Consider the following 26,383-nt stretch of genomic DNA (forward strand, 5'->3'; position numbering starts at 1 on the left):
GATGCCCTTCTTAAACTGAGGGGCCCAGAACTGGACACATGTAAAAGAGGTTCTTCTTAGTGTCATTGTCATGCTCAGCTGTTAGTTTGGAAGGTAAAAAAGAGAAAGGAGAGTTCATTGTGGGGTTTTCATGTACATGTGGGGCGCAGCAAGGGCACGCCTCTGTGCTTTGTGGAACGACTCCTTCCCTGTGCCTGTCCTGCAGGCAGAAAAGTTGATTTTTACTTTGGAATGTCTTAAGTCACTGATTTAAATCTTGTTTTGTAGGTTTTTTTTTTTAATGACTTTTTCATTTATTTTTTCAGGAAGAGATTAATTTTCATTTAGGTGTGGATGTGTATTTAATAAAAAATATCTCTCAACTTACATTGCTTTTGTTAACCCCATGCAGAGGCTGTATGCATGTGAAGGCAATTACATAGCTGAATGTACATCTAATCCAGTTCTTAATGTTTAATGTTCTTGTGCTGGCTTCTTACTTCTGAAGGGATTTACTTTTTTTCCCCCTTATGATTTCTGCCAAGACAGGGTTGGAAATTCAATTATAAATCAAAATTTGTTTCAGTGGTGCAAAACCCAACACTTATAAATGGTTTGTCGTTACTTGAATGTATTGAGCGTGTGGGGATATCATAAGGAAAATTATCAAAATGTGGTTTGCACTTTAGTCATAGTGAGTTATTCAGCACAGAAGGTACTCCCCTAAAATGCTTTAAGTGGTTTTTGGTAGGCCTGCAAGAACAGAGGAAGCTGAATTAACTTCATCTGAATCCAGCAGAGCTGTATAAGCAAATATTGATAGAATCATTTGGGTTGGAAGGGACCTTAAAGATCATCCAGTTCCAACCCTCCTGCCGTGGGCAGGGACATCTTCCACTAAACTTGGCATTAAACACTTCTGGGGATGGGATGTCCACAGCTTCTTTGGGCAACCAGATCCAATCTCCTATCTCTCTCACAGTGAAGAATTTCTTCTTAATAGTTGATCTAGATTGTGACCGTTTGAGGCTGTGCCTTTAAGAAAGGGACAGTGCTGGGACACTTCAGCTAGAGCGTCCCAGCACTGTCCCTTTCTTAAAGGCACAGCCTAAAAAGGTCACAGAAATTCACTCTCAGTTTAAAACTATTACCCCTCATGCTGTGCCCCTTGCTGCCATGCCAGGGTAAGCAACATGGGGGAAGCACTGCACTGGCACCAGGATGCTGCTTTCAGGTCTGGAGATACCCGACTGTAAGCAGATGGTCACAAGCTACAGATCAGCTCTGTCCTTCAAGGCTGTGAAAATCGAGTCCCACATAGTATCTAGCAGTGATGGGTTAATGGTTGGACTTGATGATCTTAACGTCTCTTCAGACCGAAGTGATTCTATGATCTTGGCTTTTCCGTGGAGGGAAAAAGGGAAATGAGATGTCATGGGTTTAAAATGTGTAGTTTGTTTCTTAGCTTTCAAGTATATGTTATTGATCTGAAGTAAATAGAATAAGCTGGATTTAAAACTGAAAATCAATGTGTGTGCAGAAGAAACTCTTCTGTTCATAACCTGGGTTTATTACTTCTAAAAGCTGTATGTGCAGGAGCTGACTGGCTGCTCGCTTCAGTTCTGTGGTTCAGCTTCCTTAAAATAGACTTTTCAAATTTTAATTATTCCAGCTGATTAGTGCTTTAAGTCATCATGATTTTCATGTAATCTAAATAGTTTTTAAAGAGATGTGTTTCAGTTTAATGCTTTTTGAATTAATTTTTTTTTTCCCTTCACATCAGTTAGTGTTGCTCCCATATACTGTTTATTCTCACCCCCTGAACTGTCAGGAAGGGCTGAAAGCAGAAATCATAAAATTGTTTTAGCTGCAAAAGATCTTGAAGATCATCGAGTCCAGCCATTATCTAACTCTGCCAAGGGTGGTTCTCAACTATGTCCCTCAGCAACCACATCTCTGCATCTTTGGAACACCTCTAGGGCTGAGGATTCAACTGCCTCCTTGGGCAGTCTGTTCCAGTGTTTGAGAACCCTTTCAGTGAAGAAATGTCTTCTAATATCCAATCTAAACCTCCCCTGGTGCAACTTGAGGCCATTTCCCCTTATCCTGTCACTAACAAATAGGATGAAGAAACTGACCCTCGCCTGTTTCCAGCCTTCTCTCAGGTAGTTGTAGAAAGGGTCTCCCCTCAGCTTCATTTTCTCCAGGCTAAACAATCCCAGTTCCCTCAGCTGCTCCTCACCACCCCTGTTCTTCAGACCCTTCACCAGCTTTGCTACCCTTCTCTGGACCAGCACCTCAATTCCTTCTTAAAGTGACTACCCTAAAACTGAATCCAATACTCAAGGTGTGGCCTCATCAGTGCAGAGTACTGGGGCACAATCACAATTCAGGTCTTTCTCTACTGGATAGCTTTCTAGATGCTTTTCTGCAAGCTTGTAGCATTGCATAGAGTTGCTGTGACCCAAATCACCTCCCATTGCCCTCTGTGTCCATTGCTTACTAAGTGCTGGTGTCTCCATGATGTTTGCTGCCTTACTTTTCTGCTCCTGAAAAAGTGTAGATCCTTTGGCCTTAGGATGAGGTGTGTGGGGGGGTGTGTCCCTGAACACACCCAAATACTGGGCAGGTTCAAGATTATTCTGCATAGCTCAGATTTTGCAGTTCCACACAGGCTCTGTTCTGCTCCTATGAGGAGTTTCATGTTTCCTTTTGTGCTGTTGAATGTTGTGATTGGCCTCCAATCAGAATAAAGAGCCAAGTTTGTCCTTAACCCAGTCTCCTTTTGGTCCTGCTGATGTTGGATTTACGCTGAGTTTAGGTTTGCTGATTTCTGCAGTAGGAAAAGGATGAAGAGCTGTTTATCAGCAGCATCCTGTTGGGGTGTATTAGGTTGAACTTTTTGAGCATTGTAACAAATAGTAATAAAAAAGAGTTTTAATTAATTCAGTTTTCCACAATAGTTCAGCTCTTTTTGCTTAGATTGCATAATGCAGTTTGATTTCATTTTCTTTTCATCAAGTATCTTTGAGCTTTGAAGCTCTTCTTGATACTTTACATTGCTTAGCAATAGGTTGTCTGAATGAATCCCCCGAAGAATTCTGAGTTATTGTGAACTTAATAAGAAATAAAATGGGGAAGAATTGTGTGGGAGACACAATCAACATAATATTGTTTTCAGATTCTGCAGATGAGATCTTCCCTTTTTCCTTTAATTAAATGCAAAGTGCTTGTGTTCCTTGACAGAGTACCCTTATGAAATATAGATAGGGCTGCTTCTCAAAGTACCTGTAGATAGCTTCTCTGTTGAAAAATACTTAAATCTGAACTTATTGCTTTTTGTTGTCTAAAGGAAACACCTGGAGTTTTTTCCTCTGCTCCTGGCAAACCTTGCACTTAGGTTACAAAATCCAACAACCTGAAGAAGTTACAAACAAAATTGTCTGTGCAAGAGGCATCCTACCCACTGATGAGGTTTAGGTGGGATATTAGAAGAAACTTCTTCATTGTAAGGGTCCTCAAACACTGGAACAGGCTGCCCAGGGAGGTGGTTGAATCCTCATCCCTGGAGGTGTTTAAAAGATGCAGAGATGTAATGCTGAGGGAATGTGGTTGAGCACCAGACTTTGTAGAGTTAGAGAATGGTTGGATTCAATAACCTTAAAGGTCTTTTCCAACCAAAATGATTCTGTGATTCTTTGTATATAAAACAAAGAGGAAACATGCTGGTAGACAATTCCAATAGGATAATGGTGGTGATGTTCCCATCTGGGGGATTGTGGAAGCTGAAATCTTGAACCTCATGGCAATTGGAGATTGGTAGGTGGCAGAGCTCTGCTCACAGGTCTGTGATGGGCCCATGTGGGACCCCAGGCAAGTCAATTTTGCTCACAGTCCTTCTGAAGTTTTGCCTTTGTAATGGGAATAATGGAGTTTCTCATTCCTTCTGGTGAATTTTATCCCAGCTTTTGAATGGAAGTTATAATCAGTGGTGCTCCTCCAGACCCCATCCCCTTGCATCTGCCCTCAAGAAGTGCAGGTGTGACTGGGGAAGCAGCAGATTAGGTCCTCTACAAGGATGATGGATACTTCTGTAGACAGTGAAGAGTAATTTCACTTCTGTGGAGTCCCCTGTTTGCTACTACTAGGTGTTACTCTTTTCAGTTCCTCTCATCTGTCAGTATTGGTACAGAAAGTGTAAGTTAAAGTGTAACCTTTCTGGGAGTTGTTACTCTCTTATTTATCACAACGGCCTATGGATTGTGTAAATACTATTAATTTTGTCTCTATACTATGAAATATCACAGCAAATAGAACTTAAAGTCACACTAAAGGACCAGACTGTTACCAGCAGTGTTATCTTTCTCTATAAAATCCCTTTTCCTTGTCTTTGAGGAGGAGGAGAAAGTGAGAACATTGCTTATAATGAGGTTTTCATTTTGATAACATGCAAATGTGGAAAGAGTCCTCACCTTACTTTAAACACTGATGAGTGCCTTGAAGGAATTCCTGTCTGCAAGGACTGCATAACCTTCTGCAATGCTGAAAGCTGAGCAGCACAGCACAGCGGGACTGCCTTCTCCATAAACCTCCTGACCATCTCCACAGACTGTTCTGTCCCAAAAACTTCCTAACAGAATAGCCCCGGTGGTATGATGTGAGGGATTATGTGACGATGAACCGAAGTAGAAAGCAGTTGGAAAATGCAAAAAGCTTCCCCACAGAGACCTCCTCTTGCCAGCTGCTTTCTAATCCAGGGATATATAAACTGTATGTTTCTGCTCAGAGAAAAGGGGCACAATTGGAGAGAGTCCAAAAGAGTCCACAAAGATGCTGAGGGGCCTGGAGCATCTCTCTGAAAAGGAAAGGCTGGGACACCTGAGGCTGTTTTGCCTGGATAAGAGCAGTGTGAGAGGGGGTCTTCTCGGTGCTCACCAAGAGCTAAAGGGTAGGGGGGAAAAGGATGGGGCCAGACTCTTTTCAATGACAGGACAAGGGAAAGTGGGCACACATTGGAACTCAGGAAGTTCCAATTAAATATGAGGAGAATCTTCTTTTCTGTGAGGGTGCTGGAGCCCTGGAGCAGGCTGCCCAAAGAGATTGTGGAGTCTCCTTCTCTGGTAAGATTCCAAACCCACTGGACATTGTGATCCTGGGCAGCATGCTGTGGGTGACCCTGCTTTAGCAGGGGTGTTGAACTGGATGATCCCCTATCTAACTCCCACCATGCTGGGATTCTGTGATCAATGACATTTTGATAGCTCATATTTCTGATCTTTCTTTCAAGCTTCCTGAGCCCCTCCATAAACCACTTGCTAAGTATTTTATGTTGCAACAAGCAAATGAGAAGCATCACAAAGCAGAGTAATTTGTCTTTAAAATAACTGTTGCTTTTAGAAGTGTATTCATCTGGCAGAGTCACCTGTCTTGTGTAAAGAGGAGGTTCATTTAAAATATAATATATCTTCCCTTAGTATTGCCATGATTTGTCAAAGTGATATCTTACTGCAGTGTGATTTGCCTGCTGCAGAGACAATATCCATAATACCTGTAGGCTATCACAATTAGTGGAATGACTTCAGTGCAGTCAGTCTTAACACAGGGTGCCAGTTGACTTAGATTAGCTTTTTCTTGCATCTCAGAACTTTAGTTCTTTAGCTGGTCTGCATCAATAGAGTCATAGTATACTTATGTGGCTTTCCACATTGATCATAGAATCAATTCAGTTGGAAATGACCTATATGATCGAGCCCAACCAGTCATAACTCTGCCAATGCTGGTGCTAAACCATGTCCCTCAGCACCACATCCCTGTGTCTTTTAAATACCTCCAGGGATGGGGATTCAACCACCTCCCAATCTTTGAGAAGCCTTTCAGTGAAGAAGTTTCTTCTAATATCCAACCTAAACCTCCCCTAGTGCAATCTGAGGCCATTTCCTCCTGTCTTACGTCGTGTTCCTAGGAAGAAGAAAACAAACCCCACCTGGCTCCAGCCTCCTTTCAGGGAGATGTGGAGAGTGAGAAAGTTTCCCTGTAGTCTTCTTTTCTTCAGGCTGAACAACCCTCAAAAAACCTGTTCTTCAGACCCTTCAGCAGCATCATTGCCCTTTCCTGGACCTGATGCAGGAACTTCAATTATTAAGTGTCTCAGATTGCATTGACCAAATGCTGTGGTTTATAGAAGTTGGTCAGCCATGAGTCAAGTTTTGTAGTGCAGCATCCTTCATCTCTGTTTTGCTTGTACCTTCTTCCAGTCTCCTTGCCAAGACTGCAGCCTGCCTGTTTTTTGTCAGCATCTCCTGTCCCTCAGCAGTGTCTTAAGTCTTGCTGTGGGTCAGTGCTGAGCCCCTAGCTGTTGCTGGTGCAGCAGCATGGGTGATGCAAGTTAAAAACAGCCCTCTCGGTTTCCATGGCATCAATAAGGTTGGAAAAGACCTCAAAGATCATCCAGTCCAACCTATCACCCAACACCTCATGACTAACTAAACCATGGCTTCGAGTGCCACGTACTATCCTCTTTTGAACACCTCCGAGGATGGTGACTCCACCACCTCCCTGGGTGGTATATTCCAATGGCCAACATCTCTTTCTGTGAAAAACTTTATCCTTGCCTTGAGCCTAAGCTTCCCCTGGTGCAGCTTGAGACTATGTCCTCTTGTTCTAGTGCTGGTTGCCTGGGAGAAGAGACCAGCTCCCTCCCATCTATAACCTCCCTTCAGGTAGTTGTAGAGAGCATTAAGGTCTCCCCTGAGCCTCCTCTTCTCCAGGCTAAACAACCCCAGCTCCCTCAGCCTCTCCTCATAGGGCTTGTGCTCAAGACCTTTCCCCAGCCTTGCTGGCCTTCTCTGGACACATTCAAGTGTCTCAATGTCCTTCTTAAATTGAGGGGCCCAGAGCTGGACACAGTACTCAAGGTGTGGTCTAACCAGTGCTGAGTACAGGGGCACAATGACTTCCCTGCTCCCGCTGACCACACTTCTGAAGATTCTGCCAGGAGAGGACACACTCCTGCCCCGCTTGTGCACATGTCTTCATCTTGGCCATGTTATCCTTCAGCTTCCTTTGAATTTTAGCTCTTTGGTGACTTCTCTTTGCTCCAGAGAAAGTTCAACTTTTTTTTCTTGATTCTTTATCTAATGCTGAGGGCTGGGACAGGTACATCTTTCATTTTGAGAGTGCTCCAGAGGATGATAATAATAATTATTGTTAAATTAGCTTCCTAACAATAATGTGGAGAAAGCAAGACATCTTTTTGTGCTGGGAAATCTAAAATAAACAAGATGAAAGGCTTTCCCTTGGGCAGGGGAGGCAGCTAGTTTGAGGTTCCTATTACTGTGAGGAACTTTGTTGTTCCAGTATTAAGTCTGTACCAGGATGATTTCGTTGTCTGTTTGTGTATGTGCACCCATTCCTGGGAGGCTGTTATCTGTCTGTCATTCTTCCTTGATGCTGGGGACAGGGAAAGGTGGAGGTATTATGTACTTTTGTGTGAGTAATTCCCCAATTGCTGAAACAGTTGATGAGGATTTTGGACAAGTGCTGACCAGATGACTGTACATGTTTATGAAGCTATCTCTTCACTCATTTGGGGTGTGGAGTGAAGTTAAGTAGCCAGATAATGGCAGTACTTAAATTGGATAGCAGAGATCTCCTGTGTGAGTGGGAAGTGTGGATATGGGCTGTCTCCAGGCAGGTTTCATTATATGGAAGAAAATTCCAGTTACAAGAGAGATTGAAAGAGGCAAACAAGGTATTTCCACGGAGAGATGTTTTTAAATGGCAGGATGAGTTCTGTTGTAAAGAAAAAGGATCAGAATGGTGCTGTTCACCAAAAAAGTGGAAGAGCAAAGCTAAGAGGAGCCCATAGGAAGGAGAGGGCTCAGAGATTCCTGTGGGAAGTGGCATCTAGGGGTGCGCACCAGTGTGTAACCCCCAAAAGCACTTCTGTGTGCTGTAGTGGGATTAAAACCTCTCTGGCTGTGCACTAGGGAAGATGTTTGCTGGCTGTTGTTGACGGTAACATCGGGTCTGTTACCACTTAACCCAAGTGAGGAGCTGGAGCTGCCTCAACAAAGCTGCAAAACATTAGTAATGCATTTTGATCTAATGGGTAAAACTGAAACCAGGAGTGGTACCAGTCCAAATTCCTGTGCATGAACGGGAATTCCTGTCCATGCACATCTCTCTGCTGTGAGCTTGCAGCTTTGAAGCTTTACTCAAAGGTTGCTTCTCTGTGTGGGGCTCATTGGAAGCCATTTCTCAAATAGGAACTGATGCAGGGGGTCTTGTTTGGTTTGCGTCTCCTTCCTTGTCCTTCCTGACATGTCCTGATACCACAGGAGTGGTATGAAAGGCTTGGAGTACCAACCAGTGATAGTTACAATAAAACAAAGTCATTTTCAATCACAGAATGGCTTCGCTCCCCTGGTCATTTTTGTCTTTATTGTTATTTCTTTATTACTGCTTTAACAGTGGCACTACCAATACATCATGTTATTTTCTGTATTTGATTACTTAACATTGTATTATTAGCATTAGCAGAAGTGTAAACCAAGACACCCGAGAGGGGAGTGCTTGAAAGAGATTTAGTGAGGGCAGTTCTCCAGATTCTCAGTGAATTATTTAATTTATTTTTTTCCATATAGGAGGGGGAGAAAAAAGGTGGGGAAAGGGAATTGCATTTTGAAGACCAAAAATAGACATCCTGAACTTCAGAAATCTTAAGCACTGTGATTTGAGTTGAAGGGCAAACTGTTTAAAACTGAGACAGCAGAGAGCTTTTGAAAGTGAAGCATTTTGGGTTGAATTGGGCCTCTCTGAAAAAGAGCCTTAGGAAAATGATAAATGGTGTTCTTAAAATGTCTCATTAATTATTTTTCTTTCCCTTACCTTTTACTAAAGTTAGTGCAAAGGACTTTCAAACTGGGGAACATTTTGTGTGTATTCTTGTTGCCTGTATCATTAAGCTCCTAACAAATAACACTAAGTTTGTAACTAATAAGTCTTTTACAGAATGCATTTCAGCTGAGCTACTGTGATTTTTGCTCTGTGTGATGATCAGAGAATTACAGTGTGGTACAGGTTGCAAGGGACCTCTGGGGATTATCCAGTCCAACCCCCCTGCTAAAGCAGGGTCACCCAGAGGAGGTTGCCCAGGATCACACTGTTCAGGTGGAGTTGGAATGTCTCCAGAGAAGGAGACTCCAAAGCCTCTTTTGGCAGCCTGCTGCTCCAGGACTCCAGTATCCAGAGTAGTTTCCCTGGATTCAGAGATGTGGGCTTTTTTCCTGACTTCTTTGCACTACATAATTGTCTTTAAAATGAAGGAATAATCAGGATTTGACTCCTTCAGGATTCATTTAGAAGCAGTAGATCAGAGTCTGTAGCACTGTTACAGCTCAGAAAGGTGTTGGGTATTTTTACTGTGCTGGGTCTCACCAAGGTTGGGAAGGAGTAGGAGACTGCAGCTCCATCCAAACGAGTAATGGAGAGCTGGCTCCAAAACAGGAGAAGATGACTGCAAGTTTTATTCCTCTCCTGGCAGTTGGTAACTGAAAAAAGAGTTTGGAAACCTTTGGACAGGGACTTCTTGCTGAGAACCAGCTTTTTCAAATAAAAAAACCCTCCTAAAATGAGTGCCTTCTCAAATAAATACATAATTATGGTACTTCAGAGTGACTTTTTATGCTCTTTAGTCCTCGAACTAGTCCTTTCAGCAAATCATGAAGTAGGCAACTGAAAAATATGCCTTGGTTGTTTTGTTAATTCTGGGAGCTTTTGTCGACTTAAAATTGATCTCAGGAAATTTTTGCTTGCTGGTTTGCCAAGGAGGAGTCCTGCTAAGAAGTTCCTGCAGGGGCTCAGCGTGCAACTGACCTCTCTCAAATGTTCTCTTTTATGTAAAATACTTAATCTGTGGGGCTTGTAAGAGCTTCTGGATGCAGCAGTTGGCACCAAAGGAGTTGGAACCTGCAGGCAGGCTCTCCTGTGGAAGGGGTGAGCACATGGGGCAGTGACAGAGAGGTTTACAGTTCTATCCTGGTCTGATAAAATCATAAAACGAGTGGAAGGGACCTTCAACGTCATCTAGTTCAAGCCCATCTGCCATGGACAAGGACACCTTCCACTAGATCTGGTTGCACAAAGCCTGATGGTCTCTCCTGATGGTGCAGCAAAATGCCCCAAAAAGACAAAAAATGGGAACTTGTGACTGCTGGCAGCAGCAGAACGGTTCTACTCTGTCTTCAGGGAGTCTTTAGGGGGACCCTGAGGCTTCTGAGGCACTGGTTAGGCCACACCTCGAGTACTGTGTCCAGTTCTGGGCCCCTCGGTTTAGGAAGGATGTTGACTTGCTGGAGCGTGTCCAGAGAAAGGCAGCAAAGTTGGTGAGGGGTTTGGAACACAAGCCCTATGAGGAGAGGCTGAGGGAGCTGGGGCTGCTTAGCCTGGAGAGGAGGAGACTCGGGGGTGACCTTATTGCTCTCTACAACTACCTGAAGGGGGGCTGTAAACAGGCAGAGGTTGGTCTCTACTGTCAGGCAACCAGCACCAGAACAAAAAGACAGTCTCAGGCTGTGCCAGGGGAGGTTTAGGCTAGAGGTTAGGAGGAATTTTTACAGAGAGAGTGGTTGCTCATTGGAATGGGCTGCCTGAGGGGGTGGTGGAGTCACCATCATTGGAGGTGTTCAGGAGGAGATTTGGATAGGGTGCTTGGTTGCATGGTTTAGTTGATTAGGTGGTGTTGGATGATAGGTTGGACATGATGATCTTGAAGGTCTCTTCCAATCTGGTCTGGTCTGGTCTGGTCTATTCTATTCTATTTTTTTTTCATCTGTTTCTGATCATGGCAATAGGAATGTCATAATAAAACACGCCTTAACTTCCTGGAGCTTTGATTTCTCTTAGATTGTCTCGCTAGACATAAAGAGCTTAGTATTTCCAATTTAGAGATGTTCCTGGTAGAAGATGGACAAGGCTATTTAAAAATAGGACGTTTTGCCCCTGAGGGGGGAAAAGCGTTGGCATGTGTTGTCTTTCCTGCAGGGAATTCTCTTTTCATTCTGAATTTTTTCCATGTTATAGTACTACTTGTGAGGATTTTTTGATGTTAAAATTTCCCTACCCATATCTGTTAAAGCAGCAGTTGAGCGTTTATTACTTTGTTGTAAAGATGACTTAATGCAGCAAGTACTTCCTCAGCATAGATGTGCCTCTTCCTTCAGAAGTGTGTTTTATGGGAATTAGAAATGTTCACAGTTTTGAAGTGCAGAGTCTATTTTTTCCTTTCTTTTCTTTTTTTTTTTTTTTTAATATAAAATGTATTTTCTGAACAACAGTGTGTCATTTCGAAGGAAAACCCAGCTTCTTTCATTTTCATTGTACTTTCCTTTATCTTTTCCCCAACCTTTTTCCCTGTTTTTTTTCCCACCTTTTTTCCTATCCCCCATTACTTTTCCCCCACCTTGCTTCCCCTCCCCATTGCTCCCCCCCAATTGCTTTCCCCCCCTTTTTCCCCCATTGTTTTCTCCTTCCCTCTCCCCCTGTTCCCCTCTCCCCCTGGTTTCCCCCCCTTTCCCCTATAGTCATCTTCCCCTTTTCAACTGCTGATAGAGTGCCAGCTGTCCAGCGCAGGAGCTGGATCTGACTTCCCTTACAATAGTCTTGTAGACATCTTGGAATCCCATGATAATAGAATAGAATAGAATAGACCAGACCAGACCAGGTTGGAAGAGACCTTCAAGATCATCACATCCAACCCATCATCCAACACCACCTAATCAACTAAACCGTGCAACCAAGCACCCTGTCAAGTCTCCTCCTGAACACCTCCAGTGACGGCGACTCCACCACCTCCCCGGGCAGCCCATTCCAATGGGCAATCACTCTCTCTGTGTAAAACTTCCTCCTGACCTCCAGCCTGAACTTCCCCTGGCGCAGCCTAAGACTGTGTCCTCTTGTTCTGGTGCTGGCTGCCTAGGAGAAGAGACCAAACTCTGCCTTTTTTACTTTGGGAATCCTCAATTCCCACTGCTTCAGCACACCTGGTTTGAAAATAAAGAGTGAACTGTCTGCGTTTGGGCAGGAGAGAAATGAATTGTATTAACGTGCTTCCAAAGGGCATTAAATGCTCTTCTCCAGTGCGATGTGGAGTAATTACCTTACTTTATTTCTGAGCTTTGCTGCTCCAGAAGGACAGGAGAGGCTTCCACTGCAAACCTTGACACTATTTCAGTGAATAAATAGCTAATAATTGCCCAGGGTGGTGGCCACCCCTCCGCATTGCCCTTGCAGCAGTTGCTGGATCAACGTTGGTTTGCAATTACTTCTACAGTTAAAATTGAAATTGATTTTTCTTAGAGAATCAGAGACTTTGGTTTTGGTTTTTTTTTGCTGTGTATTACTTGGAGTGGTGCCCTGTAGAAGATGACAATGATCTCAGAAACCAACCAAAGAGTAAAAATCAACTTAAGATTAAAATTTAATAAGGTTGTTAGCCATTGCTAAATAGTTAATAGACATATTAAAAACACAGTGCAAGTATTACCTATAAATAATGACCAAGTTTTTATTAGCATTGTAATTAAGAACATGCTGATTGCAGATGATACCTCACTAAGTGCAATGAAAATGATGGAAAGTAATCTGATGACGGGTAGGGTAGTTTTGTTTCTCATAAAATAGATTTTCCCAAGCATCAGGTTCTGGAAAGCTGTTGAGCAGGTAAGAATCTGCAGATAAACTTTGGAACAGGGATGTGTACTACAACAAAGGCTAAAAGGAGCAATACCCTAACAAAGAAAGAAAGAAATGGAGATGTTGGCAAGATAATACTCAAATGCTCATGGATCATTGTTTCATGCAGGGATACAGGAAAAAATGTTGATTAGTATTGACAACAATGGTGGAGTCTCCATCTTTGGAGTCATTCAAAACCCTTCTGGACATGTTGGGGGTTCTATAAGATGACCTTTGAGGGTCCATTCCAGCCCAATGTAATCTGTGAATCTGTGATGCAATCAGTTTTCCTGTGAGACCTTCTTCAGGTGAACCTGTCTTGGCAGGGGTGTTGGACTCGATGATCTCTAGAGGTCCCTTCCAAACCCTAACATGCTGTGGTATTGAAGTTACCTATTAAGTTATCTAGCTGGGCAAAGACCCTGACTGATGCTCAGCACCATTTCTGGGGCTCAGCATAAGCTGATATGACAGCACTTAGTAAGTTTCTGTCCATTCAATGTTTTTTCAAACTAAGACTTAAATACACCTTAGACCTCTTTCAGGTTCTTGCTTCGTTTGTATTTGATATTTTTGCTCTCTTTATTTTTCTCTCTCTGCATTGTTTTTTCTCTGTTTTTCTCTATTTATTTTACTCTATTTGTTGCTTTTCTTCAACAACCATTTTTTTAACACAATTTCATAGTTTCATCTTCACTTATATGTGGAAGCCGAGTGTTTAAGTACCAGACATTAAACTTTCATGTGTCCCTTCCATCTCACCCCATGCTAATTAAGAAGATCATCTTCTGTAATTATCTCTCTCTTCAGTGACTCATGATTTTCCCTGGTTTATGGGGACAGTCATAGCAGATCCCCCTGGAATTTGTGTGCTTCTCTGAAGGGAGGTTTGGGCTGCCTTGGCAGGAGCTAGGATCTTTTTGATTGGAGGAGACCTTTAATATCATTAAGTCCATGGGGGAAGATGGTGGAGGAGGAGGAGGAGACTGATTGTAGATAAGCAGCTGTCCTGGTGACCAGCCAGAGAATGGGTCACCAGGAGATTCAGAGGAGATGGCAATCAAATTCATCCACATCTCTAGCTGTTCCTATACCTTAAAAATTCTATTAAAATACATTTGGAAGTTTAGCAGTTGTTTCACATTAATTTTTTCCACATAGTAAACTGCCATGATAGTTTCCTTAGGTGGAAAAGTCACCCTTCGACTGTTGCAGACATGTGTATTAACTTAAATTACTCAACAAATGGGTAGATAAACACAGAATTAAGACCAAAGCCAGTTACAGAAACCACTTTATCAGAAGAAAGTATGTTGAGTGCTGGAATACCTGGCAAGGGCTGAGTTTGTGTTTATGTGAAGGAAGATGGAGATACATGTAAGTGTTTGCAAAAAGTGGTGGCCTTTAAAGAGTGAGTGAGCGAGCAAGCATCTAGAAAATGATACCATGAGCAAAACAAAGTTTGTCTTCAGTCCTGAGAATTAAGGAACCATCTAGAGAACCTTTTGTGATGGCCTGGCTTACATCTGCAGCCTAGATTCAAGCAGACAATTAAATAAATGTATAATTCTGACTAGCAAGGAAACATCCCTTTGACTGATGATATCATTAGGGGAAATAGGACCAAACATGGGCTACTGAGTATTTCCTCACAGGCATACACCCTTTTATGATGTATGTTAGGTGGATTGCTTGTAACAGGGGTTCTGAAAATAAGTGTTGCAAGATTTTGGGGCTGATCCTATCTTATTTATATTTCATGGTAGAGAACAGTATCTTTGTGCAACAACAGCTTCTGTTCTTATCACAGTTCCATAAAATCATGGAATGTTTTGCACTGGAAGGGACCTTAAAGATTATCTAGTTCCAAGCCCCACACCATGGGCAAGGACACCTTCCAATATAACAGGTTACTTCAGGTCCCATTCAACCTGAATTTCAGTGTGTGTGGGGGCATCCACAGCCTCCCTGGGCAATCTGTTTCAATGTCTTACTACTTTCACTGTAAAGAATTTCTTCCTAATTTCTAGTCTAAATCTTTACTCTTCTAATTTGAAGCCATTGCCCTTCTTCCTATCACTACAAGCCCTTGTTAAAAAGCCCTTCCCTCGCTTTCTTGTAGGTCTTGTTACAAAGTTCTTTTGAGCAGCATCTTGGGTGGCCTTTCCATTTCTTATTACTACCATTTGCATGTGCCTAAGAACTCCCATCAGGTGTAGAAAGAATAATGCTCTTCCCTGGACAAAATCACAAAATCAGTTATGGAGGAGGTGAGATCTAAACTCATTACAGAGGAGAAAAGCAAATTCAAGGAGAGCTTATCTGGTAGAGGTTGGGGGATTAGACTGGAAATAAGAGAGCTCATAACACACAGAGATAACCTAGTGTCATTTTGTGTTTGATCTCAATTACTTGGACTGATGTAGAAATAAATATTTTAAATTGAAAGTAATGCAGATCTTAAAGGTAGCAATAAAAACTCTGTGCTGTGCCTCAAAAGGATAGAAAATTCCTGAGTGTTCTGCCTGGTGCAGAATAACCTTGACAATGGCCCAGGAAGGGGAATTTACAGGTTTTGTCAGAATGTATGGGGCTATTTAGGCTGGAGAACAGAAGGCTGAGAGGGGATCTGATCAGTATTAATAACTGCAGTAAGGGTGGGTATCAAGAAGAAGAGGCCACTCTCTTTTCACTGGTGCCAGTGAAAGGATGAGAGGCAATGGATACAAACTGGAAATTCTGCCTCAACATGGGGAGAGATGTCTTTACTGTGAGGGTGCTGGAGCCCTGGAGCAAGCTGCCCAGAGAGGTTGTGGTGTCTCGTTCGCTGGATTGATTCCAAATCCACATGGATGTGATCCTGTGCAGCCTGCCCAAGTGATCCTGCTTTGCCAGGGGGATTGGACTTGATGATCTCCAGAGGACCTTTCCAGCCCCTGCCGTTCTGTGATTTTGAGTTACAGAATTGCATATTTGCTGATTCTCTTCATTAAACACCAGAAAAGTTGTGGATGCTCTTATTGTAGTCCATAAAGACTATTTTAGCAGATAGAGGAGGAGGATGGACAAGGAGAGAAGTCATTTATGGAGTCAGAACTTCTAATAGCTGTAGGAGCAGGTTTGAGTTGTTACAAAAATGCTTTCGTGTGCCAGAAGGAAAGATTAAATGTGGGGGTTTTAATCTATTTTCACTTTCTCTGGGGTTCTAGAGAAATCCTCTTGTGGTTTTATGGAAATTCTCTACAATCACTTAAAAAGAGGATGGAGTGGGATGGGGGGTTGGTCACTTTTACTTAGTAACAGGTAGAAGTCTAGTAGTAATGAGGTCTTGGGTGACAGGTTGGACTTGATGATCTTTGAGGTCTTTTCCAACCTTATTGATTCTATGAATCTGTGATAAGAAATGGCCTCAAATTGCACCAGGGGAGGTTTTGGTTGGATATTAGAGGAAACTTCTTCACTGAAAGGGTTTTCAAATGACCATGGTTGTCTTAGGTAGATGGTTGAACTCAATGACCTTAGAAGTCTTTCCCAACCAAAGCAATTCTGTGATTCAAACACTGGAACAGGCTGCCCAGTGACGAGGCTGAATCCCCATTCCTGGAGGTGTTGAAGAGCTGCAAAGATGTGGTGCTGAGGGATATGGCATAGCACCAGCCATTGCAGAGTCAAATAATGGTTGGATTTAATAACCTTAAATGTCTTTTCCAAGCAAAATGATTTTGCCATTCTGAGTTGCTGCATTTAGTTTGGGTTTGTTTTCTTAAGCATGACAGTATCTGAAAATGCCACTCAATGGAATTAAAACCTGGGCTTTGACTGTGATGCTCAATATAATGATTTTGAAGAGGTTTCTTCCTTGAGTGAAGTATCGACTTCCCCAATGCAAATCCTGATACTGTGTGATATTTTTAGGAATGGTGTTTATTACCTTTCAAAACCTCTAATGCCTGAGCAATTTTCATCTGGAGACTATGTTGCAAAATCATCAGTGAGAACGGTGATGAATCCATGAAATTGGAAAATGAAACTCCAAATGGCCTTTTGTTTTCTTCTACAGAATTTTGCATATCCATTAATGAATTTAAATGGTAGAATTCTATCCACTGTGTTATGTGACGTTGCTCTCCAGCAGTATTATCTTTTGCTAGGAAGTTTTACGTTGCCCTGTTTTAATGAATTAATTATTTTGTGCTTTTGTTTTTGGTAGGGGAGCTTTGTTGCCTGCATGACTGCCATTTTAAGGCAAATGGAGGATTATCACTATGCTCATTTAATCAAGACTTTTGGAAAGATGAGATCAGATGTTGTGGTAAGTTTAACATGTTTTGTCTGACCATAAGATTGTTGAGCTTGTGTTTGTGGTTTGTTTGGTTTTTTTCCCCCCTATTGCTGTTTGTTAAATACACTTGTGAAATGTAACCAAAACCTAATTGTGGTCTTCCAGTATCTGAAGGGGGCCTACAGGAAGGCTGGGGAAGGACTTCTCAGGATCTCAGGTAGTGATAGGACTAGGGGGAATGGAATGAAGATGGAGGTGGGGAGATTCAGGCTAGATGTGAGGAGGAGGTTCTTCACCATGAGAGTGGTGAAACCCTGGAATGTGTTGTCCATGGAGGTGGTCGAGGCCCCGTCCCTGGGGGTGTTTAAGAGCAGGCTGGATGAGGCTGTGTCCAGCCTGATCTAGTGTGGGGTGTCCCTGCCCACGGCAGGGGGTTTGGAACTAGATGATCCTTGTGGTCCCTTCCAACCCTGAATGAAACTATGAAACTATGATATACAGGCCAGGTTGGAGGAGTCTTTGAGCAACCTGGTCTAGTGCAAGGTGTCCCTGCCCATGGCAGGGGAGTTGGAACTTGGTAATCTTTGAGATCCCTTCCAACCCAAAGCCTTCTATGAATCTATGAATGAATCTCTGCTAATATGTGGATGCCCTCTCTCTGGAAGCCAGATCGATTGGGGCCTTGAGCAACCTGGGGGGTGCTCCTGCCCATGGCAAGGAGGGTTGGAGGTAGATGATCTTTAAGGTCCCTTCTAACCCAAATCATTCTATCAATATGGGAATTTAATGTAAAAGTATTTTTTAAGCACTGTGACTTAAATATTTCCTGACTTTGCAAAGGACAAAATTAACCTCCCTGCCACAGACAGGAGTACAGCTCATCTCTGGAGCTCTTATTTTTAAAAAGCAAGCACTGAGAAAATGGATTTAAGATAATTAAAAGAAAGCATTAGGAAATAGCAGTGCTGAGCCATTACTAAAAATCTGTTTTGTTTAAGAAGAAAAGCAGGGGGGGAGGGTGTTGGAAAAAGCGCAACACAACTTTTCTTGAGGAAAACAACTTCCAGCATTAAATCTTCCAGATGTCCCCATTTCATTTGTTTAAATAGCTTTTACTTACAGATCCACTCAGTCTCAATTTTGTAGGAGACATTTTAACCTTAAAGATGTCCTTAGTTGTTAAATAAGCAATAATAATTGAAATTTGTCTTCTTGGAGTCGTTTGGTAGCCTAACTAAGCCAACAGCACAACTTAATTAGAACGTAATAGAAGAGAGCTATAGCAAAGGAGGGAAGTCTCTAATGACCTGCAACTATCATTGCCATATGGCAAGTGCATGCTGCAGAGTAGCGACCAATATTGTTGGCTAAGGTCCAGCAATTAGTGGATGACCTGAAGCCTGATCAGCTGTATTACAGCCTGATCAGCTGTATTACATTACCCACTCTGGTGCTGGGGATCTGGGGAGGGGTTTTGGGCAGCTTTCAGCTGTATTTTAGTCTGAAGAGTGGCCTTTTTTTTAGATATATAAGATTATAGAATGGTTTTGGTTGGAAGGGACCTTTGAAGGTCATCTAGTCCAACATCCCTGCAGGAACATCTTCAACTAGATCAGGTTTCTCAGAGCTCTGTCCATCCTGGCCTTGAGTGTTTCCAGGGATGGGGCTTCTGCCATCTCTCTGGGCAACCTGGGCCAGTGTTTCACCACCCTCAGCTTAAACAATGGCTTTCTTCTGTTTAGTCTGAATCTCCCTCTTTTGGTTTAAAACTATTAGGCTCATTGAATCATTTCAGTTGCAAAAAACCTTTAATATAATTAAGTGCAACCAATAAGTTCCTTGAGCCCTTGATCATTGAGTCTCACCTTCAGCGTAAAAAATGTCTTTTTCCTATCTAGTCTAAATCTCTTCCCTTTTAATTTATAACCATTGGAATCAGAGACTTGTTTGGATTAGAAAAGACTTTTAAGATTCTTGAGCCCAACTATTAGGGTCATTGAGTCCAACCATTAAAGGTTTCCTTCTTCCAAACCCACTATAAGAGAACCCAAGGTCTTGTCTTTGTATAATTCTTTTGTTTGAATCTTCCCATTTTTCTTTGTCTTTTATTTTTGTTGTTCTTACTTCTGCCTGTAGTCTGCAAGATTTGTGCTCTTTACCCTGTGCTAGAACCACTAGTGGTCATTTTATTTTTGCCTGATCAGGCATTACACAAAGATGTTGACTGACGAGACTGAAGACAAAGTCCAACTCAAAGAACAGCAGATGGGCATCAGTATACTGAAAGGCTTCCTTCCCAGATAGTCTGCTTTGGGATCTCTGAGCACTTCTATGGATAGTCAGTTGGTTTTGCACTCACAACAAAACATTTCCAAGTTACATGCATTTAGTGGAGTGAAAATAATAGTTCTAGCATACAGAAAAGACAGGGAAGTTATGTTTAATGAAGCCATATGTTTCCGTACTTTCAAAGTCGTTCAAACCATTTGGCTCTGGATAAAGGCAAACTGATTACAGGGTTTTACAGGGAGAAAGGTAAAAGCAGCTTGCACTTCAAAAGTGTAATGAAAAAATGCAGAAAGAAAAGTACTGGTTAGGAAATCTGTGATTATTCCAAGATAATAAAAGTGTTTATCTTGAAGGCTCACTTTTCTGGTCTAAGTTGTCTGAAAGGTGGTTGTGTAGATCAGATCTTTTTTGTTGAGAACAAGGGGGTAGTTGCGTATTTGAAATTTGGCATGTGGTCTGTTTATAATGGCTTGGTTTTAACAGTTTGATTTATGTGTGTGCAGTGCACTGGGGCACATGAGGAATCTCTTCTTTGTTTTGTCTTGACTCTTGGTATATTCATCCTTCTCTGCATGTTTTTGGCTGTGTAGCTGGAATTGCTCTGGATTATTTAAATCCTTTTTTCCATAGGTGCTGTTTGAGTACTTCTCTTCCACCATTATGCCACTTGCTTATGGTTTGTATTAGCAGATGTGCTAAGCTAAGCTTGATCAGTTGCTGCAGTGCTTTTTATATCTTTAATTAAAATGTACCTTTATATCTTTAATTAAAATGTTTTAATGTTGTTGATTAAATAATAAGGTAAGGTAGTGGCCAATAAAATGCATAGTAACTTGCTAAAAGACTTCATGGGTAGTATGATAATGATAGCTAATGCAACTTGATCTGACTTTAAAACATGAGGAATTACAGAATCACAGAATGCATTGGGTTGGAAGAGACCCTTAAAGGTCATCTTGTCCTGTCTCCTGCAGTAAACAGGGGCATCTCCAAATAGATCAGGTCCCTTGGGGCCCCGTAAAGTTTGACCTTGAATGTCTCCAGGGATGGGGCCTCAAATACCCATGTGTGAAATGTGGAGGTATAAGGGTGGTATATTGTTAGTCCTGCAGTAAAAGGCAACTGCATTGTGTAAACAATTTCCTGTCCTTTTTTAGACATAAATAATACTGAGTTATCATTTAAGATAAAAGGATGACAATAGCAATCCAATTTCTCTGTTTAAGAGAAGACCTTCCATAACTTTTGTCAGAGGCTCTCAATGAACCCCTCTGCCCTCAAAAGGGAAGAGGGCCTAATGGGGTGGGAAAGAAACTCAACCAGCTGGGATGCAAATGAGAATGGTAAAATGAAACAAAGAGACACAAGCCAATATAGAACCGAACCCCTGATGCCAATGACATCCCCACCGTCCCCACTGATGTTGGGATCAGGCACTGGGGAAGTCCCAGACTCAATTCAGCAACAGATGGGAACCAGATTCAGGAGCTGGATTCTGAAACTGGATTCAGGAACACATAGATTGGGATGGAAGATGGAAGGGACAGAGTCCTTCCAGGACACCAGCCAGTAAAGAGGAGGCTTGACCCTGGTGATCCCTCAGCTTTCTCCTGAAGGTGACATCCACAGAATGGAATCCCTTGTTGCTCAGTTTAGGGTCACCTGTCCTGTCTGCTCCTCCCAATTTTATTTGTTAAAACTTACATTTACTTGAGTTTTTGTTTTGTTGGCGATTAGCTCAGTTGATACAGAGCATTATTTAAAGCACTCTTGTGAAAGCTGGATTATTAAAATGTAAATACAAGTAGATTAAATGTAGAGCTGAATCAGCAAAGTAGGTCAAATCACAAGTGGCACAACCTCCAGGGTCAGTAACAAACAGAAATCATCAACATACTATCTAAAAATTCATCCACCCACACATGGAGCTGGATCAGCAAAGCGTGCAGAGGCTGAACAGTCGACACCAATGGCAAATAAAGTCTAACTAACAGGTTGAGGGAGGGTTCTCTTCACCCTCTACTCTACCCTAGTCATGCTACAGCTGGAGTCCTGGGTCCAGTTCTGGGCTTCTCAGTTCAAGAGAGACAGGGAGCTACTGGGGAGAATCCAGAGGAGGCTACAAAGATGCTCAGGGGCCTGGAGCATCTCTGTGAGGAGGAAAGGCTGAGACATCTGGGGCTGACTTAGCCTGGGGAAGAGCAGACTGAGAGTGGATCTTCTCAGTGCTCAGCAAGAGCTAAAGAGTGGGGGTCAAGTGGATGGGCCCAAACTCTTTTCAGTGGTGCCCAGCAACTGGAAAAGGGGCAGCCAGCACAAACTGGAATTCAGGTGATTTCATCTGACCTTGAAGAAAAGCTTCTTTGCTGTGAGGGTACTAGAGCCCTGCAGCAGGCTGCCCTGAAATGTTGTGGAGCCTCCTTCCAGGAAGAGATTCCAAACACACCTGGACATTGTGATCCTGCTGCTGCTGCTGTGAGTGACTCTGCTTTAGCAGGGCAGTTGGACTGGATGATCTCCAGAGATCCCTTCTGACAGCACTCTGCAGCTTTATAAGGTGGAGTTTGCCACAAGAAATCGGGAAAGTATACATCAGTATTCATAAATTGGGGGAAAAAAAGACAAAGAGAAAAAAAAAAGCCTTGTGAGCTTAAATCTGCCCTCTTGAATAGGTGATGACCCTCCTCCCCATGCTGTCTCTTCCACTCACATTTGAATTACTGATCTCTGAAGGACCGTCAGTGAAAAAAATCACCCAATAGCTGCAGCTCAAATGAAATCCTGGGCAGTGCTTGGGCAGCAAAATGTGGAACGTGATTGTTAGAAATTATGCAACTGTTTCACCACTGTGGGGTGAGCAGTAAAGTATGCAGTTTGATCTCCTCAAGAAGACATACTTTACTGAGCTTGTGGAGAGGCATGAATTTTACTTACACAACAGTAACGTCTCATTAACCATCAGCAGTTCCGAATTGTATCTCAATCCTGGTGATGTGAAAAATCTCTACTGATATAAGGGCTTGGGGCAGAGTAGCTGGGAAGTGACCTGGCAGAAAAAGACCTCAGGCTACTATTTGACAGTGGCTGAAGATGAGCCAGAAAGGTCACCAGCATCCTGACCTGCATCAGCAATAGTTTGGACAGGAGGACCAGAGAAGTGATCATGCCTCTGTATTCAGCACTGGTGAGGCTGTACCTCAAATACCAGGTTCAGTTTTGGGCCACTCATTCTAAGAAGGACATGGAGATGCTGGAGTGTATCCAAAGAAGGGCCATGAAGCTGGTGAAAGATCTAGAGAACAGGTCTGCTGAGGGAACTGGGAGTGTTTACTCTGGAGAAGGCTGTGAGGAAAACTCATTGCTCTCTATAACTCTCTGAAAGGAGTTTGGAGCCAGGTAGGGGTCAGTGTCTTCTCTCTAGTATCAGGGATCAGAATGAGATAAATGGGCTGAAATTGTGCCAGGGCTGGATATTAGGAAAAATTTCTTACCTGCTTGAGTGATCAGGCATTGCAACAGGCTGCCCAGGGAGGTGGTGGAGTCCCCATCCCTGGAGGTGTTCAGGAAACGTGGATATGGCACACTGAGACATGGTTTAATGACCATGGTGGTGTTGGGGTGATGGTTGGACTCGATGATCTTGGAGGTCTTTTCCAACCAAAACCAATTCTATGATTCTGTTTTGTTGAAAGTGGTTTTGGTAAACTAACAGAGGAGTTATTTTGCTAGTATTATACATGGTTTGTTTTTTTTCTTGTTAAAATGTGTCTGTTGTGCATTCTGTATTTGTTTGGTGTCTGCTTGGGTACCAGAATCTGGGATGCAAAGCATCCCAAAGCAGCCCTTGTGCCTGCACATGACAGAGCTGAGTGTCCTGGAAATTCGTGTTGCTTCGTGATCTTGATGCTGTGTTCTCAGGATCTCTGCAGTTCCTTGTGTCCCACCAACTCTGCATTTCTGAGCTGAGAAAAACAAAGGGACTGGGAATCAAAAGATGAAATGCCATGAGGAGAATGGCTCTCAAAGATGAGAAATACTTAGCAGTCATATTTGTGTCTTCCCTCAAAAGGTTACATAAAACTCAGTCTTAGTTAAAAGTCCAGTGAACATTTTGGGTGAGGTGTTTTTTTTGGTAGGCATTTTGACATTTTTAAAGATAAGATGAGATAAATGCTATTACTGAGAAGCTGTAGGAAGAGAAAGATATCTAACCTTGGAATAAAAGTTCATTTTTAAGTCTGCTTGAAGTGGATCAAGTATTATTTCCACTAAGTTTTTTTTGCCCCGTTACCTTTCTGTGAGTATTTGGTATTACTCCGATTATTAGATTAGAGATTCCCAATTTGTAGAAGATGGTTTACCTTGTAAAGTACCTGAGGTTTCTGTTTATATCTGTCTAGAAATAAACTGATGCATGCTACTAAATTAACTTCATTCTGGGTCAAGTTTTCAAAGGGAGCAGCAATTACCAGTACTGCCTTTAGGGAGCAGTTTCAGGGTGATCAAAGCATTGCTGCTATCTGCCCCAGTTTAGGGTAATGTGCACCACAAGTTTTGAGCTCCATCATATATATATGTGTGTGTATATGTATATATATATAAAAATCATAGAGTTGTTTTGATTGGAAAAGGCCTTTTAGATCATTAAGTCCAACCATTAACCTGTACTACCCAGTCCACCACTTAAACTATGTCCCTTGGCATTACATCTACACAACTTTGAAATCCACCACTTCCCTGGACAGCCTGTTTCAGGGCTTAACAACACTTCTGGGGAAAAAATTGTTCCTCATGTCTAACATAATCCTCAGCTCTTGTAAAGTTTTGTGATACATAAATTTATATATATTTAAATAACAAGATAATCTTGATTCCGGGCAAGCGAACAGTTCATGGGGATATTTACAAGGGGAGGAAAAGCTCATCAACTGACCTCATGGAGCATTTTTGTTGTAATCATAAGATTAAAATGAATGAATTAATTAAAACCTATCTTAGGTTTGTATAAAATCATAGAATGGTTTGGGTTGGAAGGGACCTTAAAGATCAGCCAGTTCGAGACCCATTCCCATGCTCAGGGACACCTTTCACCAGCCCAGGTTGCTCAAGGCCTCGTCCAACCTGGCCTTGACCACCTCCAGGAAGGGGGCATCCACAACCTTCCTGGGCAACCTGCTCCAATGTCTCACCACCCTTCCTGTAAAGAATTTCTTCCTGATGTCCACTCTAAATTTTCCCTCTTCCAGCTCAAGTCCATTGCCCCTCGTTCTGTCACTATAAGCCCTTGTAAAAAGTCCCTCCCCAGCTTTTTTATAGGCCTCCTTCAGGTACTGGAAGGCTGCCATAAGGTCTTCCAGGAGACTTCTCCAGGCTGAACAACCCTAACTATTTCCTCTTTACATACACCACTTTGCTCTTAACAATTTTCCAGCATAGACCAGGCACACATCCCAAAGCGTACACTGCAGTACCCACTGCACAAGAAGGGACTGGGAGACTTCAGGGAAAAGAAATGATATTTTTTTTCCTCAGTAAAATTGCTTTTAGCTAAAGAATTTCTCTAATGCCACAGGTTGTTCACGGTGTAGGATCACTAGTGTTATCATTTCTGAAAAGTTTAAATACACCTATTGTAGGATTTATGTACATCATCTATAAATATGCCATAGTAGAATTTATGTCTGATTTATGTCTGTTGTGTATGAATAATGGCTTTTCTATGAAGCAGAACTGTAAGACACCTTTTGAATCTAGTCATTAATAACTGACACTATTATTGTATTTTTTTTTAATTTATATTTTTTTTTGATCTACAAGAGTGATCTTTTCCAAATATTTTCTCTTCTTTTAGGATTTTCTGATGGAAACATTCATCATGTTCAAGAATCTCATTGGGAAGAATGTCTATCCCTTCGACTGGGTTATAATGAACATGATGCAGAATAAGTGAGTACAGAGGCAAAAGCTCTGTAGCTTCCTCAGCTGGCTGGTTTGTGTTTGATCTAAAACAACAGTGTTGCTTGGAAACAGTAAAATACAACACAGCAGATAGGATGCTTTGAGTTTATTTTTACTCTTTTTTTCTTTTCTTCCTTTCTGTGATGAAAATAATTACTTTAAAGTTGGCTTTGGGAATTCTAGGGCAGTGTTTCAGTGGCCTGGTTTTGGTGCTCTTGGAGTCCACCAGAAATTAAGGGTGAAATAGTTCTGATTCTTGGAACAAACTCCTAATGCAGTGGGGATCTATACAATCTTAAAATAATTAAATCTGTTCCTTTGAGGATAATGATATGTATTGCATATGACCTCAAAAACTAGTGGTCATCTTACGCTGACGTAGAATTCTGTCTTCTGCAATAGGCCTTGAGCAACCTGGTCTAGTGGAAGTTGTCCCTGCCCATGGCACAGGGGGTTGGAACTAGATGATCTTTAAGGTCTCTTCCAACCCAAACTGTTCTGTGAATCTGTGAATATTTTCAGTGGTATTAGCAGGAAGGTGTGAGAAGGGCATTTAAAACCCAAGTTCCATCGGCCTACTAATGAAGAGGATGCAAATGTTTCCAGTATTTTTTTCTCCTTCTCAATAATTGCAACTTTGGCATTACTTAGCATTCTTTTGTGCCATATTTTATGTTTATGACGTTTATTAAGTGTGTCAAATGCTTTTATGTGTACTGTGATGAAAGTATAAGGGAAAAACATTATATTTACTAGTTGCCTGGAGAAATCTCTTCTGTGCTTACTGGTAGCTACCGTGCCTATAAAGTTGTCAGTGTTACTTATATAAAACCCTGAAACCACAGTTCCTACTCTTGTTATAGAAATGTACCATAACTTCAGTCTTGCCTCCTGAAGCCTCCTTAAACCACCTAATAAAATCCATTCTTAATAAATCTGAGTTAGGAGGTTCAGCCATCTTTTGAGTTATACCCATTGGATATGGATGCACGCTTCTGAGTAGCTGCAGCTTGCAGAGCGCCTGCTGTTTTAAATGAGGACCCCTTTGAGATTAGCTGATGAGGAAGATCTCAAGCCCCTTGGGTTTCTTTCTCTCTCTCTTTTTTTTTTTTTTTTCCAAAATCTCTTTTTTTTAACTTT

At 42.1% G+C, this 26,383-nt stretch overlaps 1 protein-coding gene across 3 annotated transcripts in view; it reads left to right on the forward strand.

Moving 5' to 3' along the window:
• Positions 1-26,383, forward strand: part of DOCK1 (dedicator of cytokinesis 1) — a 383,983-nt gene that overhangs the window by 193,613 nt on the left and 163,987 nt on the right. For all 3 annotated transcript variants that reach the window (XM_068140207.1, XM_068140209.1, XM_068140208.1), the window contains exons 28-29: positions 16,925-17,026; positions 25,137-25,231. In XM_068140207.1, the coding sequence (XP_067996308.1) occupies positions 16,925-17,026; positions 25,137-25,231 (197 nt within the window). The remainder of the gene's footprint in view (positions 1-16,924; positions 17,027-25,136; positions 25,232-26,383) is intronic.

Source organism: Melanerpes formicivorus, unplaced genomic scaffold (genome assembly GCF_026170545.1).
Source record: "Melanerpes formicivorus ecotype bairdi unplaced genomic scaffold, bMelFor1.0.p_v2 SCAF_6, whole genome shotgun sequence".
In the NCBI taxonomy this organism is placed as follows: domain Eukaryota; kingdom Metazoa; phylum Chordata; class Aves; order Piciformes; family Picidae; genus Melanerpes; species Melanerpes formicivorus.